Source organism: Salvia hispanica, chromosome 6, assembly GCF_029641045.1.
Source record: "Salvia hispanica isolate PSC_SH4W2 chromosome 6, Shi_PSC_v1, whole genome shotgun sequence".
Lineage (NCBI taxonomy): Eukaryota > Viridiplantae > Streptophyta > Magnoliopsida > Lamiales > Lamiaceae > Salvia > Salvia hispanica.
Genome location: NC_142697.1, coordinates 6,428,213 through 6,449,312, shown reverse-complemented (window position 1 = coordinate 6,449,312; position 21,100 = coordinate 6,428,213). Strand labels below are relative to the sequence as shown.

Sequence of the window (21,100 nt, the reverse complement as noted above, 5' to 3'; positions counted from 1 at the left end):
TCATCTGTGCTTCCAGACAATTTGACTCCATTCCAAGCTCTTTTTGGTAAAATTCCTACTTACTCCAATCTGAAAGTGTTTGGTTGACTTTGCTTTGCTTCCACATTGGATAAGAGCAAGCACAAGTTCACTCCAAGAGCTAAAAAATGCTTATTTCTTGGTTATCCTCCTGGTTATAAAGGGAACAAAGTCATGAACCTGGACACGCATGAGATTTTTATCAGTAGAAATGTGACCTTTCATGAGTCAGAATTTCCTCTTGCACACCAGTCACCTTCTCACTTTCCTACTGATATATTTCTCATCGTCCTGATACATCTTTCTCTCATATCATTCCTCAAAATACTTCCCATACTCCAGATTCTACCTCTACTTCATATCAGTTAAAATCTGGAAGAACTATAAACACTCCTACACACCTTTCTGATTACATTTGTACTTCAGTAACTTCCACCTCCAAATACCCAATCTCTTGACTATTTTTCTTAAGCCAAGCTATCACAACCTTATCTCAGATTCATCATTCTTCTTTCCATTCTTACTGAACCATCCACCTATAAGCAAGCATCACAACATCCAGAGTGGTGTTGACTATGCAAGATGAACTTCTGGCTCTGATAAGGACTGATACATGGTTGATCACTTTCCTACCTCTTGGAAAGATTCCTATTGTAAATGGGTTTACAAGATAAAGTTCAAGGCCGATGCTACTGTAGAAAGGTATTTACAAGATAAAGTTCAAGGCCGATGCTACTGTAGAAAGGTATAAAACTCGTTTGATGGCTAAGGGCTTCACTCAACAGGGGTTGATTTTCATGATACCTTCTCACCTGTTGCAAAATTCACCACAGTGAAGTTAATATTAGCATTGGCAGCAATACAAGGTTGGAAATTAGCTCATCTTGACATCAACAATGCCTTTTTGTATGGTGATCTAGAGGAGGAGATATACATGACTCCACCTCCTGGTTTGGTAAAATCCACCAGTTGGATCTGGTCAGCTGGTTCGAAAACTCAAGAAGTCTTTATATGACCTTAAGCAGGCTTCAAGAAAGTGGTATCTAAAATTCTATCAAGTTCTGGCTGGTTTTGGTCTGATTCAATCTGCTTCTGATCATTCCTATTTTTACAAATATTCAACAGATGGGAAGTCTTTGGAGTAGTTATCTATGTTGATGACATTTTGGTTTCTAGTAGTGAGAATGATCTGAATACTTCAAGACATTTCTACAAGCTCACTTCAAATTCAAAGATATGGATTCTACCAAGTCTCTACATCAAGATGCAGGGGATCCACTTCCAGACCCCACTCCTTATAGAAGATTGATAGGCCGCCTTGTGTATCTTTGTATCACACGGCCTGATATCACTTTTGCTGTAAACAAGCTTAGCCAATTTCTATCAAAACCATGCTCGGATCACAGGCTTGCTGATGAGAGAGTTCTAAGATATCTGAAAGGTACTTTGAGCATTTTTTCTGATGCGGTCGATACAAGAAGATTAATCTATGGTTTTTGCTTATTCCTTGGCTCTTCTCTGATTTCTTGGCGTTCGAAGAAGCAACATACAGTCTCCAGATCTTGCTTGTTGTGAAGTGGTGTGGATTGTTGCCTTACTCAAGGGACTTTGGATTGGAGGTGACCAGTTCCTCTATATTGTGATAGTCAGGCGGCGGTTCATATTAGTTCCAACCTTGTTTTCCATGAACGTACTAAGCATATAGAGGTTGATTGTCATACAGTTCGAGACAAGATACTTGAGGGTGTGATCAGAACAGTCCATGTTAGCAACACTCTACAGCTTGCTGATATCTTCACTAAGCCCTTGGCTGCTAAAATTTTGCTGTCCAAGATGGACTTCACAATTGTTTATAGTCCATATTGAGGGGGCCTATTAGAATAAGGCATAAAATATAATCAGTCATGAAATGCTATACTTGCCGATACTTGAGCTAAATTAGTTTTGAGGTTTTTATTGTATCACCATTATAAGGTGATGGCTTTTCTGTATTGATTTCATTAGGGAATGACATTCTTTTCCTCCCGCATTTTATCTCCTCTCTTTCTATCGATCTCCATCTTCATGGGTCTTAATTCATAGTCCTATTAGAAGGGAGTAATATGGAAACCTCACAATTCAGGGATCTCTTGGCATATACCGTTCACTTCAAATCACAAATAATTAGAATAAGAGCCATCGATAGTTAATCTAGAGCTTTCTCTGAAAACAAGGACAAAAAAAATCTGCTAAGATAACAAATTGATGATCGAAAGCTTTCTCTAAATTAGGTTTGTTTTGATGCATTATTTTGATATTTATGTAATTAATATTATATGGTTAAATTGGCACTACGAATAATGATTAACCACTATATATATGTGTAGTATGGAAGTAACAATGAAAACGAAGAACAATAATGAGGATAAATACAATTGCTTTGGGAGTCTTTTAATCAAACTTGATGATGGAATTGAAAGACTTTTTAATCAAACTTGATGACGGAATTTAAAGACTTAGTTAAGAAAGAGATGATAATTTTAATAATTCCTAATGCTGAAAACATTTTGTTTTCTGTAAGTATCGTGCATTGGTCGGATTTGCTATTGATGATCAATATATATTAATGAGTTTATGCATTGATTTTTCGATATTATTGGATATTAAAGTCCCTTCTTAAAATTTTTTTAGACAAATAAATTTTACAGCTGTATTTTGTCATCTATCAAAAAGTGATTTCATTATAAAACAAGCATATCCTAAAGGACCCCGTATAAAACATATACGACGTCGCTCTCCCCAACGGCATACGTTGGGAATGCTCTTTTTGCAAATAAGAATGAAAATATCTCATTTAGGGACTATATGTAAGTTTTATGTCTCACATATGTGACATGTGATAGAATCCTAAATAGAATTGGATATCTAATATAATACATTAACTTGGTATACGACACATTTTTTCCTAATTAATTATTGTTATTAGGACGTTTCCTAATCATATGATTAATTAGTCAATTAATGGTAATTCACAATATGATTCCTATGACTAACAAGGAAATTGAGGTTATATATAACTATATATGGCCGATTGTTAGTTGACTAATATATAGTCACTGATTTGGGAATAATATATTTCCTATCATATATTAAGGAAAGGAATATATAAGTAAGGAATAATGTTTGTGATTTACGTGAGACTTGAGAATCAAGTTTATGATTATAAATAAATTATTTTGGGCCTCTTTGATGGAAAGGGCTTTTAGGGTTTGATAATTAGGATTTGTCCTCTCTCTGCCTATAAATACAAGTGTGGTGATCCCATCAAATCACACACATAAAGAGAACACATAAACGAAGGAAAGAGAGAGAAACAAATCCTTGGAGTTGGAATTGCGTCACTACGCCGAAAAGAGTTCAAGGAAATCGTCTCCTCCTTCCTCAATCGCTTCCGCTATGGATCATTAAGGTAAGTTTTCGATCCATTATGTTTATGGTTAATACGTGAAATACATGATGTTCGAAGATCTTGCTTTATTTATATTCAATTATGTATTCTTGAATATATGATGATAAATAATGTCCAACATGTGGTATCAGAGCATTGTTGAGAACTCATGTATTTTCGTATAATTGAAACCATATTATTGATAAATTAATTGAATCTGTTGTTTGTTTAATATGGTCAACGCATTGTGAATTCAAATTTATTGAATTCAATTAGTGTATCCCGTAACTGTGTATTGAATGAATTCGTATGACTAAATGAACGATTATGTATTGACTGACTCTATTTATGAAAAAATTGTTTCTGAATCCACCGAAACAGTGGACGAAAGAATTGGTAATTCAGTTTATTTAATTTGTTTGCATAATAAGATTGTGAATTGTAATGGTTAATTGCTTTATCATTTAAAGGTTGCTTATTTTTTATGATTATACTTGAAATATATTGTTTCCAAATTATTCTATTTATGTGTATGGAATTGATTTGGGTATATTGATTATATATATAATGAACGTAAATTAAGTTATATGCATTGATGAATTGAGATTTCAATTAAATGTTTTATGATTATGAATCTACCGAGACGGTGGAATGAATGATTACATAATTCAATTCTCGTTTTAACATGTATTTTGATTATATTATGTTTATTTTGCAATCACCAAAGTGAGGCAAAATAAGGAGAGTCTATAATCAAACTCAGATTAAAATTTGTTTAGCAATTAATTTCTATATGTTCTTGATTATATTATGTTTATTTTACAGTCACCAAAGTGGGGTAAAATAATAGTTTATAATCAAATTAAGTGAAAATCTGCTTAAGCAATTAATCGCTATACATTCTTGATTATATTATGTTTATTTTGCAATCACCAAAGTGAGGTAAAATGAGAAGAGTTTATAATCAAGTTAATATGAAAATCTATGTATGCAATTAATCATCATGCTTGTTGTGGCTATTCATTATCTAAATAGTTTGTTTGTTATAAGGTCTAGATTCCCAAAGGAAATAGTCTTTGCGACATAATAAACACTAATGGAGTTAATAATATAAATTGGTGTCGATTACCCAAAGGTAACGCCAATTTATTATTACTCAATTATTGAACTAAGATATGTATATTAAAAGCATGATTTTTATTATTGTATGAAGACTACCCAAAGGAGTTTTCATAATTGCCTCATGATATGGGTTTTCAAATTAATGTTCGTGTTATTATTCAAAGCTTCTATATGTGAGCATTCATTTCTTAATTACTCATATAATGTAAAAACATATATTTTTTGCTACTAATATGTTTACCTCAAACGTTCCCCAACTTAATGGAACCAACTTCTTTGCATGGAAAGAGAAACTTAAGTTCACTCTTGAAATAATGGACTTAGACCTAACACTGTTGAATGATAAGCCAATTATTTTATGATCAAAGTAGTTGGCTGATTACCCATAATGCTAGGGAAAAATCTAACAGAACTAAGTTTACAGTTCATTAGAATGTTCGTTGCAGATAAAACCTCTCAACGACTGACATTGCAAAAGAACGTTTGTAGAATGTTGAGGATCGCTTCACAACTGCATATAACTCTCTTGCAGAAAAACTTATAAAGGATCTCATAAGCATGCAATATGATGACTATGTACGAGCATGTGATGAACATAAATAACATCTCTTCTAAGCTGAAAAAGTTAGGATTATAGGTGGATGAGGATTTCCTTGTCCAATTCATCCTAACTTCCTTACCTCCTCAATATGGACCATTCCAAATTGATTCACTATAAAAGATTAGTGGAATTTTAAATAATTGGGAAACGTATTGGTCTAGGGGAGCATAAGATGAAGAAGTATGGAATGAGTGCATCTCATGCTCACATTGCAACCGAAGGGGCATTTAAAAGATAATATTCATTCGAATTTATCATTCTTATGGCATAAAGGAACTGGATCACACTTCTAGTGAAAGAATTAAAAGGCTTACAAAGGATAATATTCATTCGAATTTAGACTTTACAAAGCATTTCCGTTTGTGTGGATTGTATTAAGTGTAAACAAACCAAACACAATAGTAAAAATGCCACAAGAAACAATGAGCTCCATAAAATTATACATACAAATATTTGCGGACCTTTTGATGTCTCGACTTTTGGTGGAGAAAAATATTTTATCACCTTTATTGATTATTTTTTCGCGTTATGAATTTATTTATTGCAAGAAAAATCTCGGGCACAGTTGAACATTTTATGACTGAGGTTGAAAGGCAATTAAATAGAAAGGTGAAAATTATTCGATCTAGAGGTGGTGAATTTTATGGTCGTACCACTAAAATAAGTCAATTACATGGACCTTTTGCCAAATACTTAGAAAAGCATGGCATTTATGCTTAATATACTATGCCAAGTACGCCTCAGCAGAATGATGTTGCTGAGAGACGAAACCGAATTCTCATGGAAATGGTTAGAAGAATATTAATTCTACCTTACCTATAACGTTGTGAATTTATGCTCTTAGAACTGCTATTTATGTATTAAACCAAGTTTTTAGTAAGGTTGTACCAAAGACTCTCTTATGAACTTTGGACAGGTAGAAAACTCAGTTTGCAGCACCTTCATGTTAGAGGTTGTCCAGCGGAAACTAGAGAATACTCTTCGCAAGAAAAGAAATTGGATTTTAGACAGTTAGTGGTTACTTTGTGGGTTACCAGAAAAATCCAAAGGGTATAGGTTTTATTGTCCTAATGATAGCATGAGAATTGTGGAAACTGGAAATATATGATTCTTTGAGAATGGTGAGATCAGTGGGAGTTCTAACACTCGTAATGCGGTCATTAATGAAATAAGGGAATAACATTCTTTCCTAATTTCCTCAAGAATTAAGTGTACTAAATATTGTTGAACAGCCTAACAATATTTGAATGACCAACCACTTAATGATGATGCCAAAGTCATTGAACATGGGTGTGGAAGAAGCATCTACAGAAGTGTCATTAAGACGTTCTCAACGAGAACGAAGGCCAGCCATTTTTGATGGCCGCATGGTATATCTCTAAGAATCTGAATGTGGCATAGAAACTCATAACAGACCAGATTCATATTCACTAGCCATTAAGCGTAATAATTCTAATAAATGGATTGATGCCATGATAGAAGAGTTAAAATCTATGGATTAAAGTCTGGGACCTTGTCGAATTACCCGATAAACAAAAGTGTATTGGGTGTAATTGGGTCTTCAAGACCAATTTCGACATAAATGGTTTAATCTAATGATTTAAAGTCAGACTTGTTGCCAAAGGTTATACTCAGAAAAGATAGCATTGATTATAAAGAGACTTTCTCTCAAGTATCAAAGAAGGGATCACTTAGAATCATTTTAGCACTTGTAGCCCATTTTGATTTGGAACTACATCAAATGGATGTGAAAATTGCTTTTCTAAATGATGATTTGTAAGAAGAAGTTTACATGAAACAACTTGAAGACTTCATGAAAATTTAGTATGCGAACTTAAGACATCAATTTATAGACTGAAACAAGCTTCTCGACAATGGTATTTAAATTCCATGACACTATTACTGCTCAAGGTTAGTGGGAGCAAGTTCATATTTTTGGTTTTGTATGTTGATGATATATTGCTTGCTAATAGTGACATGGATTACTACATGACACAAATTATCTCTCTAAAAATTTCAACATAAAAGATATGTGTGAGACATCCTATGTCATAGGATAGAAATATCTTGTGATCAATCACGTGGACTCTTGGATTGTCTCATAAAAGCTACATAGATCGAATCTTTTAGAGAGACACGGCATGAGTGCATGTTCTCCAAGTGTTGTTCCAATTCATAAAGGTGACAAATTCAGTTTGAATCAATGTCCAAAAACTGAATTAGAACAGAATGTAAGATGGAAAATATTCCTTATGCATCTATTGTGGGAAGTTTGATGTATGCTCAAGTTTGTACTAGACCAGACATCAACTTTGCAGTTGGAATGCTAGGCCGTTACCAAAGTAACCCTGGTGTTGAACATTGGAGAACTGCAAAGATAATAATGAGATACTTAAAGGGAACAAAATATTTTATGCTCACATTACGGAAATCTAATCAACTAGAAATTATTGGATTTCCATTAAAGTTAAATTTATGGTTTGCTTTGAGGCATTAATGATTGCAAAATTTTATTTCAGGCCTTGGTATTGTCTCCTCAATATCCAAGCCGTTGAAATTATATTGTGATGATAGTGCAATCGTATCTTTCTGTAAGTATGACAAGTATTCAAGGAGCTAAACACATGGAATTAAAGTTTCTTGTCGTGAAAGATGGAGTTTGGGAACAAAGAATATCTATATAATATATAAGCACATAGCTTATGGTTGCTGATCCATTGACTAAGGCGTTACCGCCTAAGACATTCATGGAATAAGTTAACATAATGGGTCTTGGGTATGGAAACGTCTAATCTTTATGTTTCCATGTTGGTTCAGACACTTAAGTTATGGATATTTTGAATTCAATAAAGTTGTTTCTACTTTTTCTGCATATACTTATTATTTGAAATGCATATGTACGTTTTTAGTATAAATGCAGGAGGTCTTGAAATAAGACAATTACGGACGCGGTGTCACTTATAGATTATATTAGAGTGGATATTGGTGATGTGGTACATGGAAGGAACTGTATCGATTGAATGATATACGCCCGCCATGACTCGCATTAGTAGTCTCTCTAATATAATACTTATGTTTACCAATAATGAAAGTATTTATAAATTCCAATATTATGCGCGTCTTATGTTTGTTATGTCTATTTTATCGTGGCTCTGTCACGTGTGACAAGTGGGAGAATCGAAAATTTTGTGTCCCACATGTTCGCCAAGTGGGAGAATGTAAGTTTTATGTCTCACATATGTGACATGTGATAGAATCCTAAATAGAATTGGATATTTAATATAATACATTAACTTGGTATACGACACATTTTTCCCTAATTAATTATTGTTATTGGGACGTTTCCTAATCATATGATTAATTAGTCAATTAACGGTAATTCACATTATGATTCCTATGACTAACAAGGAAATTGAGGTTATATATAATTATATATGGCCGATTGTTAGTTGACTAATATATAGTCACTGATTTGGGAATAATATATTTCCTATCATATATTAAGGAAAGGAATATATAAGTAAGGAATAATGTTTGTGATTTAGGTGAGACTTGAGAATCAAGTTTATGATTATGAATAAATTATTTTGGGCCTCTTTGATGGAAAGGGCTTTTAGGGTTTGATAATTAGGGTTTGTCCTCTCTCTGCCTATAAATACAAGTGTGGTGATCCCATCAAATCACACACATAAAGAGAACACATAAACGAAGGAAAGAGATAGAAACAAATCCTTGGAGTTGGAATTGCGTCACTACGCCGAAAAGAGTTCAAGGAAATCGTCTGCTCCTTCCTCAATCGCTTCCGCTATGGATCGTTAAGGTAAGTTTTCGATCCATTATGTTTATGGTTAATACGTGAAATACATGACAATACTAAATTAGATATTTTCATTCTTATTCGCAGAAATTAGTAATTTCAAAACATTAGATATGTGTGTTTCTCTAATGAAATCACTCTATGATAGTAATAACAAAACAAAACTGTAAAACTTATTTGGCTCACAAAATTTTGAAGATATGCAAAAATCCTATAACTGCGGAAAATTAGTACAAAGCTCATTCTTTAATTAAAACTTGTATTGTCTACTAAAAAATAGATAACATTTATAATGGCATGAATTTTAATACATAATTGATAAAGTAAGAGAGATAAAAAGATAAAAGTGATTGGAGTATTGTTAGTGGAGAATGAGACTCTCGAGAGAAAAAAGTTTTCTTAAATAGAATTGCTCTATTGTTAAGGGATATTCAGAAATGACAATGTGGTCTATTTTTACTATTTTTTAGTAGTGGACCTCATATTCCACTAACTCATTTTCATTTATATTTTACTACAGTATAAAACTATATACAAGTAGGACTTATGATTTTTCAACTCACTTTCTATTATATTTCTTAAAATCCGTGCTCAATCAACACTTAATAAATTTTAAGAAACGGAAAGAGTTCAAGCTTATGAGTGCTTTTGGGGAAGGGATCCCCTGCTGTGTTTAAAAACACAGTAGGCCCTGTTGTGCTCAAAACGCAGCAAAAATCAAATGAAACGCTGCTTAACAATGATACCTTTTAATATATGCACGTTATATTTCAAAGTATTATAGTGAGTATAAAATTCAATTGACGCTAACTTAAAATAATTGTAATTCTAATAATGATTTGATTTTATGCTTATATTGCATTTTCTGAAACACTTTTTTCTTTTAAAACATTTTTATTTTGTTTTCTGAAACACTTTCTATTCATTCATTAAATATTACTCCCTACATTCCACTTTAGGAGTCCCGGTTTACCATTTTTGGGTGTCCCACTTTAGGAGTCTCGGTTGAAATATTCCATAAATGGTATTAGGCTTCACATTCTACTAACCTTTTTCTACTCATATTTTATTATAAAACTAATATAAAAAAATAGGACCCACATTCCACTATCTTTTTTCACCAACTTTCTTTTACATTTTTTAATACCCGTACCAAACTCAACCGGGATTCCTAAAGTAGGACGAAGGGAGTAAAAGATATTTTATATAATGATTTCCAATTGAATAAAATTATATCCCTCAAAGTTCGGTGATGATATCCAAAAATTAGCCTGAATAAAAAACTACTCCATTTTACAATAAAAAATTACTACATATTATCATATAAAGAAATGAAAAGATTTGCAACTGTGTTTCGTTTGTTTTTTTCTGCGTTTTGAGCACAGCGCAGGGCCTGCTGTATTTTAAACACAACAGGGGATCCCTTCCCGTGCTGTTGAGTGAAAGAAGATGCAATATACACATACATTGATCCAAATAAGTTCAGATTTGTCAAGTATCAAAGAGTGATTTCATAAAAAATTTGAGCAAAATTTTAACTTATCATTATATCGGTCTTATACTCCCTCCGGTCCCTTTAAATATCTCAGATTTCTTATTTGGATAATTGGATGGCTTCTAATAAATATTCTACTCCCACTGTCCCACAATTGGAATCACATTTGGTGTGGACACGAGTTTTAAAAAATGTAAAGAATAGTTGGTTAAAAAAATTAGCGAAATATGAAGTTCATTTTTTTATATTGGTTTTATTAGTGAAGTAAGTTAGTGAAATGTAGGTCCTACTTATCATTTATGATAAAAGTGAAATGTGACTTTTATTGTAGGACGGACCAACATGGCAAAACGTGACTCTTATTATGGACGGAGGGAGTATTTCACTTTTACTACTTTTGATAAATATACCCTACATTCCACTCACTCATATTAGTCATTTTTTATTATAAAACTAATATGTTAAAGCATGATCCATATTTTACTAATTTTTTTCATCTATTTTACTTTAGAATTTTAAACAATTCATTAAAATATGCGCACGTCAAATAAGGTCATTGGGGACCAAAGGAATTAGGTGATAGTTCACTATCGGCTGGAATTTTACCAATAATATAGAAGTAGACGATGTATCAGATTCTTCTCTTATTCAATTATCTAGTACTCCCTCCGTCCAACTGAAGATGATCTACTTTCTTTATTTATTTTATCTCAACTAAGATGACTCATTACTAAAAATGAAAACACGTTTATCTCTACTTTATTCTCTCTCTTACCAAAGAAAGAGTCATCTTTCTTGGAACAGAGAATACTATATATGGATGTGTCATACTACTCTAATGTTTTTTATTATCAAAGTTATAAAAGTAAACAGAGTACGGAGCAATCTCTTATAGAGATAGCCATTGCGACGATGTTGCTATGACTTTGATTTCTAAGCTCGAGTCGCAAGCACCGTACAAATTTAAAGTCATTCTAAACTTTAGGAAATTAAAAATAAATCCAAAATACAATAAATTGTCTTTTTCGCGCCCTAAATGATGTCAGATGGCTAAAATCCATCATTAAACATTGCGACGATGTTACTATGACTTCGACTTCTAAGCTAGATTCACAAGCATCGTGCGAATTTCAAGTCATAGTGACAACGTTTTCGACTCATTTTCGACGTCACCGATGTTTACTGTTGGAACTGCATCAATTATTATCATTTGACTTCGTATGATAAACTTGGTCTGATGATGGAAGTATGAGATCAAGGCCGAACTGGTATTTATTTATTTATTTTGTTCATATATCGTATTTATTTATTACATATAATTCAGACTTATGTATCACCTTTAATTTTGGAGCTAGTTGTTTAGTTTTTGCTCATATATTGTATTTATTTATTTATTTTGTTCATATATTGTATTTCTTTATTACATATAATTCAGACTTATGTATATCACCTTTAATTTTGAAGCTAGTTGTTTAGTTTTTGCTATGGTCGACATTATTTATGCCGCAACCCTGTCGATATATAGGTTTGCTGAATAATGTTCGCAACAAAAAATACTAGATTTTATAAATGTAGTTCAGCCGGCGAGGGATAATACTTGTATGATTGGAGACATTGTGACGGTGTTGCTATGACTTCGATTTCTAAGCTCGATTCGTAAGCACTGTGCGAATTTCAAGTCATTCTAAAATTTAATTATGCTATCTCTATAAAAGATAGCTCCCTACTCTGTTCACTTTCATATATAAACTTCTGAAAGATTTTCTCTTTATTATCGGGATCGAAGCAAACATGAAGCTCAAATACCTCGCCTGGGGTGTTGTCTGCATCAAATACAAAATGTAAGAACCAAATGACTTGAAAATAATTTTTGAATAAGAAATTCATTACCGATCGAAGAATGAGAATCCATTGCAATTTCTTAGCAACTCTATTATGATGGTTTATCATTCGTATGGTTACTATCTAAACACTGTCGGAGATCCAAGCTACAATTAACTCTTAAGGACATCGATGGACCTTTTTTTGAAGGTTCTAGGAAGTTTGCGTCATGGATCCCCCTTTCTTTGATAATAGGATGTTATTTTTTCGTGGAATGATACATAAAGAAGAATTTAGCCGATTAAAAATAAATGGTAGAGTGGATGCACAAGACAGCGGTGGTCACCAGCATACTTGTACAGATCTATCTACGCCCTACCGGCCCTCTTCTCCTCCCCTTCCCGACCGGTAGCGCCCCTCTACTCGAATCCGTATAGACCGAGAGCCCTCCCCGTCCGGCAGCAACCCTCCAGTCTAATCCGAAATAGTTTCTTTACTAATATTGCTAATGTGTGTAATGTATTACCCGCGCCTCTCCCCTTTCGGAACCTCCTACTTTGTTTACTACTCCCTCCGTCCCGGCTAAGATGACACATTCCTTAGCCGGCACGAGGTTTTAGGAGTAATTGGTTAATGTGTTTAATTGGAGTGAGAAAAAGTGGGTGGAAGTATTAAAATAGAGAGAGAAAGAAAGGTGAATATTTTAATAGGGGTGGAAAAAAGTGGTAGAGTGTGTTAATTGGAGAGAGAAAGTTTCCAAAAAATGAAATGTGCCATCTTCATTGGGACAAACTAAAAAGAAAAACGTGTCATCTTAAGCGGGACAGAGGGAGTAATATCTTTAAGAGCTGTTCAATTTCCTCGATATGCTATGATATGCCATGTTTTGGGATTATTTCTTTGCAAAATCATGTGTTCAATATGCATGATTCATTTCTGCCAGGCCCAAGATATGGGGTCCGGCCCTCACTATTCATTCAACAATTCTCATGAATTAAAACAGAACAAAATGGTGGTATTCAAATCTGGAGTGGACTATTGATCAAGAATTGGTGGTGCAAAAGACTAATTTATCCCTCCAAAAGTCAAAATCACCCCAAAATTTAACAATTCAAGGATATTTTTGTCCACTCGTGTAAAAAGGGAGAGCTGGACATTTTTTTACTTGCAATCATAGTTACCGAACAGAGAGTAATAAATACCACTTGGTGGGCCACCCTTCTTTAATTCTTGTCCAGTTAAATATATGATGGTTTTAAAAAAAGACAAAGTGAACGGGTTTGTAATGTATTAGCTTTTCTGTGATTATCTATTTTGGTAAACTGAGGTGATGTTTATCTTATTTGTATTGCAAACTTACACACAAATTTGTGGTTCCAAATTTTCCAAGAATACATATATAATGAATAGGAGTATACTCAAATGAGTTATATCTTGCATAAGATTTCAAATTAATATATACCTCATCCATATAGGAGTGACTAATTGCTTAGTCAACCTTTAATAACGGACTACAACTAATTTAGAATCATAAGATTTTTAAAAATCTAGCGGTCTATAAATCGTCATGTGTAATTTCGTTTTATTATTATTTAAATTTAAAAAGATAAGAAAACATATTAATATAGTGGGTGTTTGGTTAACAAGACTAAATCTCATGATTAAATATGTATCATGTTTGGTTCATAAAATTGACCCCCACAACTTAATCCTAGATGGATAGTCTCATGATAATTAGTCATAGCCTCCCCCCTCCAACTAAAATAATCCCACAACTTAATCCTATATGGATAGTCTCATGATAATTAGTCATGGCAACCGAACGCCACCATAGTGCATTAAACATATCAATACTATTCATTGAATATGTCGACACAATTTAGTATTGACATTGCATATGTATTATATTGACATATTATGATGGCTACATTGACATTAAGTTGCTTTTGAAAAATATGTAAAGTAGAGAATTTTTTTTCAAATTTTGACATCGGAAAATATGCAAGTGAGATCTCGTTAGAATCCTTAGAGCATCCACAATGGCAATAGGCCAGCCATAGGCTAGCCACAAACCCCTCCTGCCACATCATCAGCACTAAAATTCCTCCTGCCACATCATCAGGACAAGCAACTGGACAAGGCTAGCCACATCAAAAAAAATTAAAAAAACAACTAAAAATTTACGGAATTAAACACAACATAGGGAATTAAATTTACGACACATATACGGGAAAATTCATTAATTTTATTTATATAAAAAAAGTACATTAACTAAAAAGAGTTACATAATAAAAAAACCCGGGATTCCACACACGAGCCCCCACCGCACTCTACTCCTCGTCGCCGTCGCCGCCGTCCTTGCCACCCCCCGGGACCCCCAAATCTGCGGCATCTGAGCCCGCGTCTGATCCCCCCAACTGTGCCGCGGCGGAATCCAAATCGACCCACATACTCTCGAGCATTGAGTGAAGAAACCTCTTCTCCATGGGGCCGGTTGCCTCCCTCCATTCAGCTAAGATCTTGTGCATCTGTTTATGCGTTTGTTGACGCGCGTAGAAGGCGAGCTCGGCTGGCGACTTGCCAGCAGGGGGGATGCCGGCTGGACCTCCTAGGATCCTGGGCGACTCCTCTCGCTTTGACCAACCGGACGAGTGCGCCGAGTATAGGATGGAGGGGACGAAAACTCTTGAACATCCTCTAGGACCGTAGGAACCGCCGCTGCTACCGCTGTAATCACCGGCATAGTTCAACCGCTGCTTCTTCGGCCAGCCAGCATTGACACCCGCCCGGAACTCGGAATCCATATGCACCAGATAGCAGTTCCAGTAGGTGAATTCCTTATACAGCCCCGGCACGGGGAAGGCTTTCTCCGTTATCCTCCTGCAGTCCTCGTCAGTTTGGCCACTGGTCTTCATGCGGAAGGCGTTGGTGTACAAGCCCGCAAATCGGGAGACCGCAGCCCTGATTCGCTCACACCCCTTCCGGCACTCCTCCCCGCTGTATGCCTTCCCATGCGGTCAATTCCTCTTGTAGGCTGCTGCAATTTTAGCCCACATGTTGACGATCCTCTGATTGTTCGAAATGAGGGGATCATCGCAAACAGACACCCAAGCCTTGGACAGCGCGACGTTCTCATCATCCGTCCACTTCCTCCGTGCCGGGCAGCCGTCATTAGCCGGCTGCGATGACTCGTCGACCACCTTTTTGCCCTTCTTCTTCTTTGGAGCACCCCGACCCTGCCCCCGCCCCTGACCGACTCCCCCTGTATCCCTGGGAGTGGCATCATATCGATCGACTTGTTCCAACAACGAGAAAGTCTCATCTCCAGTGAATTGAGTCTCCACTGGGTCGATGTGTGGGAAGACGCAGTCAAAAAATCAAGACTGGGGCGATAGACATTGTCCCCCCCCCGGGTGTCCCCTGCATCACAGGCTGCACCCCCGCCTGCCACCCCGACATCATCTACATCCCGGCTCCCCAACTGGGCATCATCTACATACCAGGTTGCATCCCCGGTACCCCCTGCCCGCCGCCCTGCGGCATCATCTACATCCCCCCGGCTGCCATCCCGGGCATCATCTGCTGCCAAGGGTACATGTTGTAGTACCCGCCCATTGGCCCCCATCCAGCTCCCACGGGTACAGTGGGAGTTTGAGTCCCGCTCGTCGCTAAAGTAGACTCGTTGTTGTTATCCCTTCGCGTTGTTGCTCTTGTACAGAAATTAAGAGAGAGAGAAAACTCGTTAAAACAAGTGGTGTGAATGAAAATGACGTGAAAATCGCGTATATATAGTGTTTCGAAAATTTAATTAAAAATAAATAAAATAAAATGCGCTGGCCAATCGCCCGCCGATCGCCAGCCTACAATGGCGGCGAGCGGATCGGCGAGCGCATTGGCCAGCACCCGGGAATCGGCCAGCTCTCGCCGAAAGGGCGCTCGCCGATTGCAATGGTTCGGCGAGCAGACCGACCAGTTTTTCCTCTCCTGTCCCTCCTTGATGCCACCCCCAATTCCTCTCCTTCTCCCTTACCCCTTAATCTAAGCTCCCGCCACCAGTTTTTCCCCTTCCCCCGGGGTTGACACCGAAGCCCCCTCTCCCTTCCAAAAGACCGAACCAGGAACCCTTGCCGGTGCTGAGCTCTACCCCCGGCTATCCATGGAAGAACCTGATGACGGTGGTGGCGCTCCCTCCCCGGTTGTTTTCCGAGCCGCTACTATCTCTGGAGCCGATGCGACTCCGGCCAAAAAAGAAGGAATTTTCAAACGGTCCAATAATAGGAAATCGACCCCTAAGCCTCTCTTCAAAGAGGGCGGACGGAAGAGATTTTCTTTCTCCCCGTCGCCGGAACTTAAGCAAGCTTTCAAGAAGTCTGCACACCTTGATACCATTGAGGAACGGAGCGGAGAGTCTCGGAACAGACGCAATCTGCTCTCAGATTTGTCGGAGGTGGCCGACATGGTCAATGTCTTCCCCGTCTCGGAAATTCGCACAAAACCTCTTGAGCCTCCCCCTGTTCTACCGGAGGTTCCCCCCCCCTCAGATTGAAGAGGCCACAGCTGTTAAGACGATGCATATAGCAGTCCCCAAGGAGACTAAGTGTGAGGCGCAAGGCACCGATAACCCCTCCGGGAAATCACCGGTGCAGGCGCTCATTCAACTGGCCAGCTCTCTTCCAGAAGTGGCGACGGAACTTGATGCCTCCATACCTTCGGCAGGCTCTGAGGGGCCGCCGGTACAGCCTGCTGACCCAGTTGACCTTATTAGGAAAGATACAAATTCTAGTTGTGAAAGCCCCACCAACCTTTTTCCATATATGGAAGTAACGGCTAGTTCGGTCAACCATAGCTTGGATAGTTCCAAAAAGGACCACCTCTGCCCAGCTGGCACGGAGGTAGCAGATATTCAAGAAGACAACCAGACTGTCGAGCAGCTGCCGGTGGGCACTCTGACTTCGCCACCTGCGTCGCCGGCCGGTGATGTCCCCTCAGGCAAGGAGGTCCCACCCCGGTCTACCCAAATGGTGGTTTTTTTTAAAGGGGAAACATCTCACCCAGGAGCTATTGTCACCTTTCCCACCCCAGAATTTACTCAAAATACCCAGCCGGGTCCCCAAGGCCACTGCACATCCCCGGCTCTACCTGGCCCTTCTTCGGCTGACACAACCCTCAAACTTCAAAACTTGGATTCCCTCCTCTGGGTTGCTGATCCCAGTCGAGCCGAGAGCCTTGACTCCTACATGGCCCAGCCACTTGGTGCGGCGAATCCCCTGCCTCTCCTGGAAAAACAGAGCAACCCCTGCATCACGAGAGTACCGTGGCAGCCCTCCGACACCCTCTCCGCTCCGACTCTCAACTTCCTGTTTCTGCCAGAAGACTTCCCCCCTCTCACTCGAGGAAGAACAAAGTCTCTATGCCAGAACTTCGAGCTGGGAAGCCCCTCAGCTCCCCCTCACCCCCTATGTATCCCAAGCTCGCATGAAGGGGCGGGCCCCAACAGATCCCCATGCGGCGGGCCAGTACCTACACGAATTCTTCCGACGAAGGACGGGAGTTTAAAAGAAGGTCGCAGCTACAATCCCCACCCATGTCAACAACCCAATGCCTAGAACGGCAGCCGAAATCCTTCGGAGCTCTTGTCCGTCTAAGGGCTCGAAATCCTTTGACCCAAACGTGGTTAAGAAGATGGGATCGATCTCTCTCAACAACAACAGGCCAGCAATTCATTTCTCAGCAGAAGAAACTCATGAACTTGCCGAGAACATGGGCCACGCCATCGTGGGGAAATTCTCTCAAGCGATCCCATCATCCCTCCAAATCCAGCGGGCCCTGGAGAGTTTCAAGCTCACATGCAGCTACACGTGGAAGTATATCAATGCAAAACACATTTTGATCCAACTTGATGACATCCAAGATTATGCGAAGCTGCTAAACGGGCCGAAAGGAACGCCGATGTGGTTCGTCGGACATACCCCAATGAGGGTATTTAAGTGGACATGGAATTTCGATCTGTTCCATGAATCGCCCATTGCAGCTATTTGGTGCAACCTGATAGCCCTTCCACTCCACTTGTTCGATACCTCGGCTCTCTTTGCAATTGGGCAGCTTCTTGGAAATCCAATCCAAATTGATCAAGCCACGGCCGATAAAACGAGACTCTCCTTCGCCCGACTATGCATTGAAATTGACATCACAAAAGCCCCAACGGAGGAAGTGGTTATTGAAATGGGAGGGAACGAGATAGTTCTCAAGGTGGTTTGGGATAAGCTCCCCTCATACTGTTCTGATTGTAGACATGTCGGCCATAAAAATGCTAACTGCTACGCATCTGGATGGAAAAAGAATCAGCCTTGGAGCGTACTTCCCAACAGTGATCTCAAGAACAAAGGTAAGGAAGCGGGTTATGGCAAGGATAGCGGGGCTCAACTGACTCAAACCAAAGGAAGACAGGAATGGGCAAGAAAATACCACCAACCGAACCCCCAAATGGAACTAGAGGCTCAAGCTACGACGAGCAACTCCAGCCATGAGTTTATGGCACTGCCACCCCTCCCGGATGTCTATGGGGAGCAGCCTCACTCTAAGGAACTGGAAGATGGATTTCAACTTCAAGGCAGGAGGCGAGACCGTGTGGGGAAGGCAGACTCTCCTTCCCCGAGAAGGAACAACCGCTCCTCAGGACGAGTAGGCAATGGAAACCCAGAACAGAGGTTACATCACATGAACAAGGCCCATTCATACTCTCCGCCCAGGCGTGACAATGAGGAGGAACATAGAGGAAGCGGCTTCTCTAGGGAAGAAACTTCTCCAAACTCGAACATCCTCAGCACAAATAAATATTATAAACTCATGGAGGATGGGACCTTCGACACAGAGGCATACGAGGACGAAGTGGATGGAGATGGAGATCTGAGCATGTCAACTCGTCAACCGAGGGAGGGGCCTCCAAGGGACTCGATGATTGTTCACCAAGGGCAGGAGACAGGGGAAGTTAGCCGACCCCCAGGTACACCACCCCCCCCAAATGTCATTAAACCTTTTGATTTGTAATGTTCGAGGGGTTGCTAATCACTCATAAAGTCTCTTTTTTGGCCATCATTGATCCCCTCACGAGCCCGGACCCGGACTTCTTTTCGCGAGCTTTGGGGCTGACCTTTGTTGGAAATAATGTCAATGGGAAAATTTGGATTTTTGCACACCAAGATTCGTCCTTTGAGATAGAAGATGATACAGATCAAGTGCTACACGGGAAATTCATTGCAGGCTGGATGCCACGACCTATCTATATTTCGGTCGTCTACGGCAAATGTTCGATGGAAGGGAGGTATCCCCTCTGGAATAAACTGAGGAACCTTGCTGACCCCATGGAGGGCGTACCATGGTTGGTAGGTGGTGATTTTAATACCATCCTACATACATCAGAGAGGGCCGGGAGTGATACAAACAGGCAAAGAGAAATGGTCGACCTCGCGGAGACAATCGAAGACTGTCGGTTAATCGATCCGGGCTTCGATGGTCAGAGATACACTTGGGCCAAGAACAACTTATTCGAAAGGCTGGATCGCATGTTGGTGGGAGAATCCTGGGCTTCTACCTTTGCTTCCACACGCGTCACCCACCTCCCCAGAATCTGCTCGGATCACGGGCCTCTTCTCATGCGCTGCAACCTTACTGATGAACCTCGAGGAGAAGGAAACCCCTTCCGCTTCCAGAACATGTGGATCCGTCATCCGGCCTTCCATCAACTAGTCCGCGATTCTTGGAGCCAAAGTACTGGTGCCTCTGGCATTCTCCGTCTAGGAATTAAAATCAAAAGGATCAAGCTCATTCTTAAGAAATGGAACAAAGATACCTTTGGAAACATCTTCTCCAATCTCCAAAGGATGGAAGAGAACATCGCAAACGCCCAAGCGGACTACGAAGATGATCCCTCCGGCAACAACAGAACTTGAACTAATAGGCTTGTCGCAGAATATATCCTACTTCTAAAGATGGAGGAGGACTTTTGGAGGCAGAAAGCTGCGGTTCGATGGCTAGCGCATGGCCATAGGAACACTAAGTTTCACCAAAGCTGGGTGAAACAGAAGAGAATCAAGGCTAGGATTCACGCCATCCGATGCGGAGACAGAACTATTTCGAAGGCAGACGAGATCCGGAACTCGGCGGTTGTTTTCTATCAAAATCTCCTCGCCCCTCCGGACTCACCCCTCACCGAGCCAGATCCTAATCTTATCAAGAGACACCCTGAGGACATTGATCGGAACGCCCTAATCTCCCCGCCTAATCCTGCTGAAGTGAGGGAAGCCGCCTTTTGCATTTCGGCCGACAGCACCTCAGGCCCGGATGGCTTCACGGCGGCCTTTTACCACAGTTGCTGGGACATTGTTGGGCATGACGTGACGGAGGCAGTAATACAATTTTTCAACGGAGCCTTCATGCCTAGAAGCATCACTGCAAACAACCATCGTGCTCATCCCCAAGAAGATTAATCCGGATGCATGGACAGATTATAGACCAATCAGCCTCTGCAATGTCATGAACAAGATTATTACTAAAATTCTCATGGCTCGGCTTTCCCCCCTCCTCCCGCTGATCATCGCTCCTAATCAAAGCGGATTTGTTAAGGGGAGATTGCTTAGTGACAACGTACTTCTGGCTCAAGAGATGTTCCACGAGCTCCCCCGGTGTAACCCCTCCCCGAACCTGGCACTCAAACTGGATATGGCCAAAGCATATGACAGAGTGCAATGGCCTTTTCTACTCAAGATTCTCGGTCAAATGGGTTTCCCGGAAGAGTGGATC

General features: G+C 39.3%; 2 protein-coding genes across 2 annotated transcripts; both read left to right on the top strand.

The window, feature by feature from the left end:
• The first annotated feature begins 19,347 nt into the window (after positions 1 to 19,347).
• On the top strand, positions 19,348 to 20,250 carry LOC148923132 (uncharacterized). The gene has a single exon (XM_089061401.1). The coding sequence runs from the start codon at positions 19,348 to 19,350 to the stop codon at positions 20,248 to 20,250; it is 903 nt and encodes a 300-aa protein (XP_088917527.1).
• A 39-nt stretch (positions 20,251 to 20,289) lies between these two features.
• Positions 20,290 to 20,787, top strand: LOC148923131 (uncharacterized). Its single transcript, XM_089061400.1, has one exon. It carries the CDS (start codon positions 20,290 to 20,292, stop codon positions 20,785 to 20,787), a length of 498 nt encoding a protein of 165 aa, XP_088917526.1.
• Positions 20,788 to 21,100: the final 313 nt, after the last annotated feature.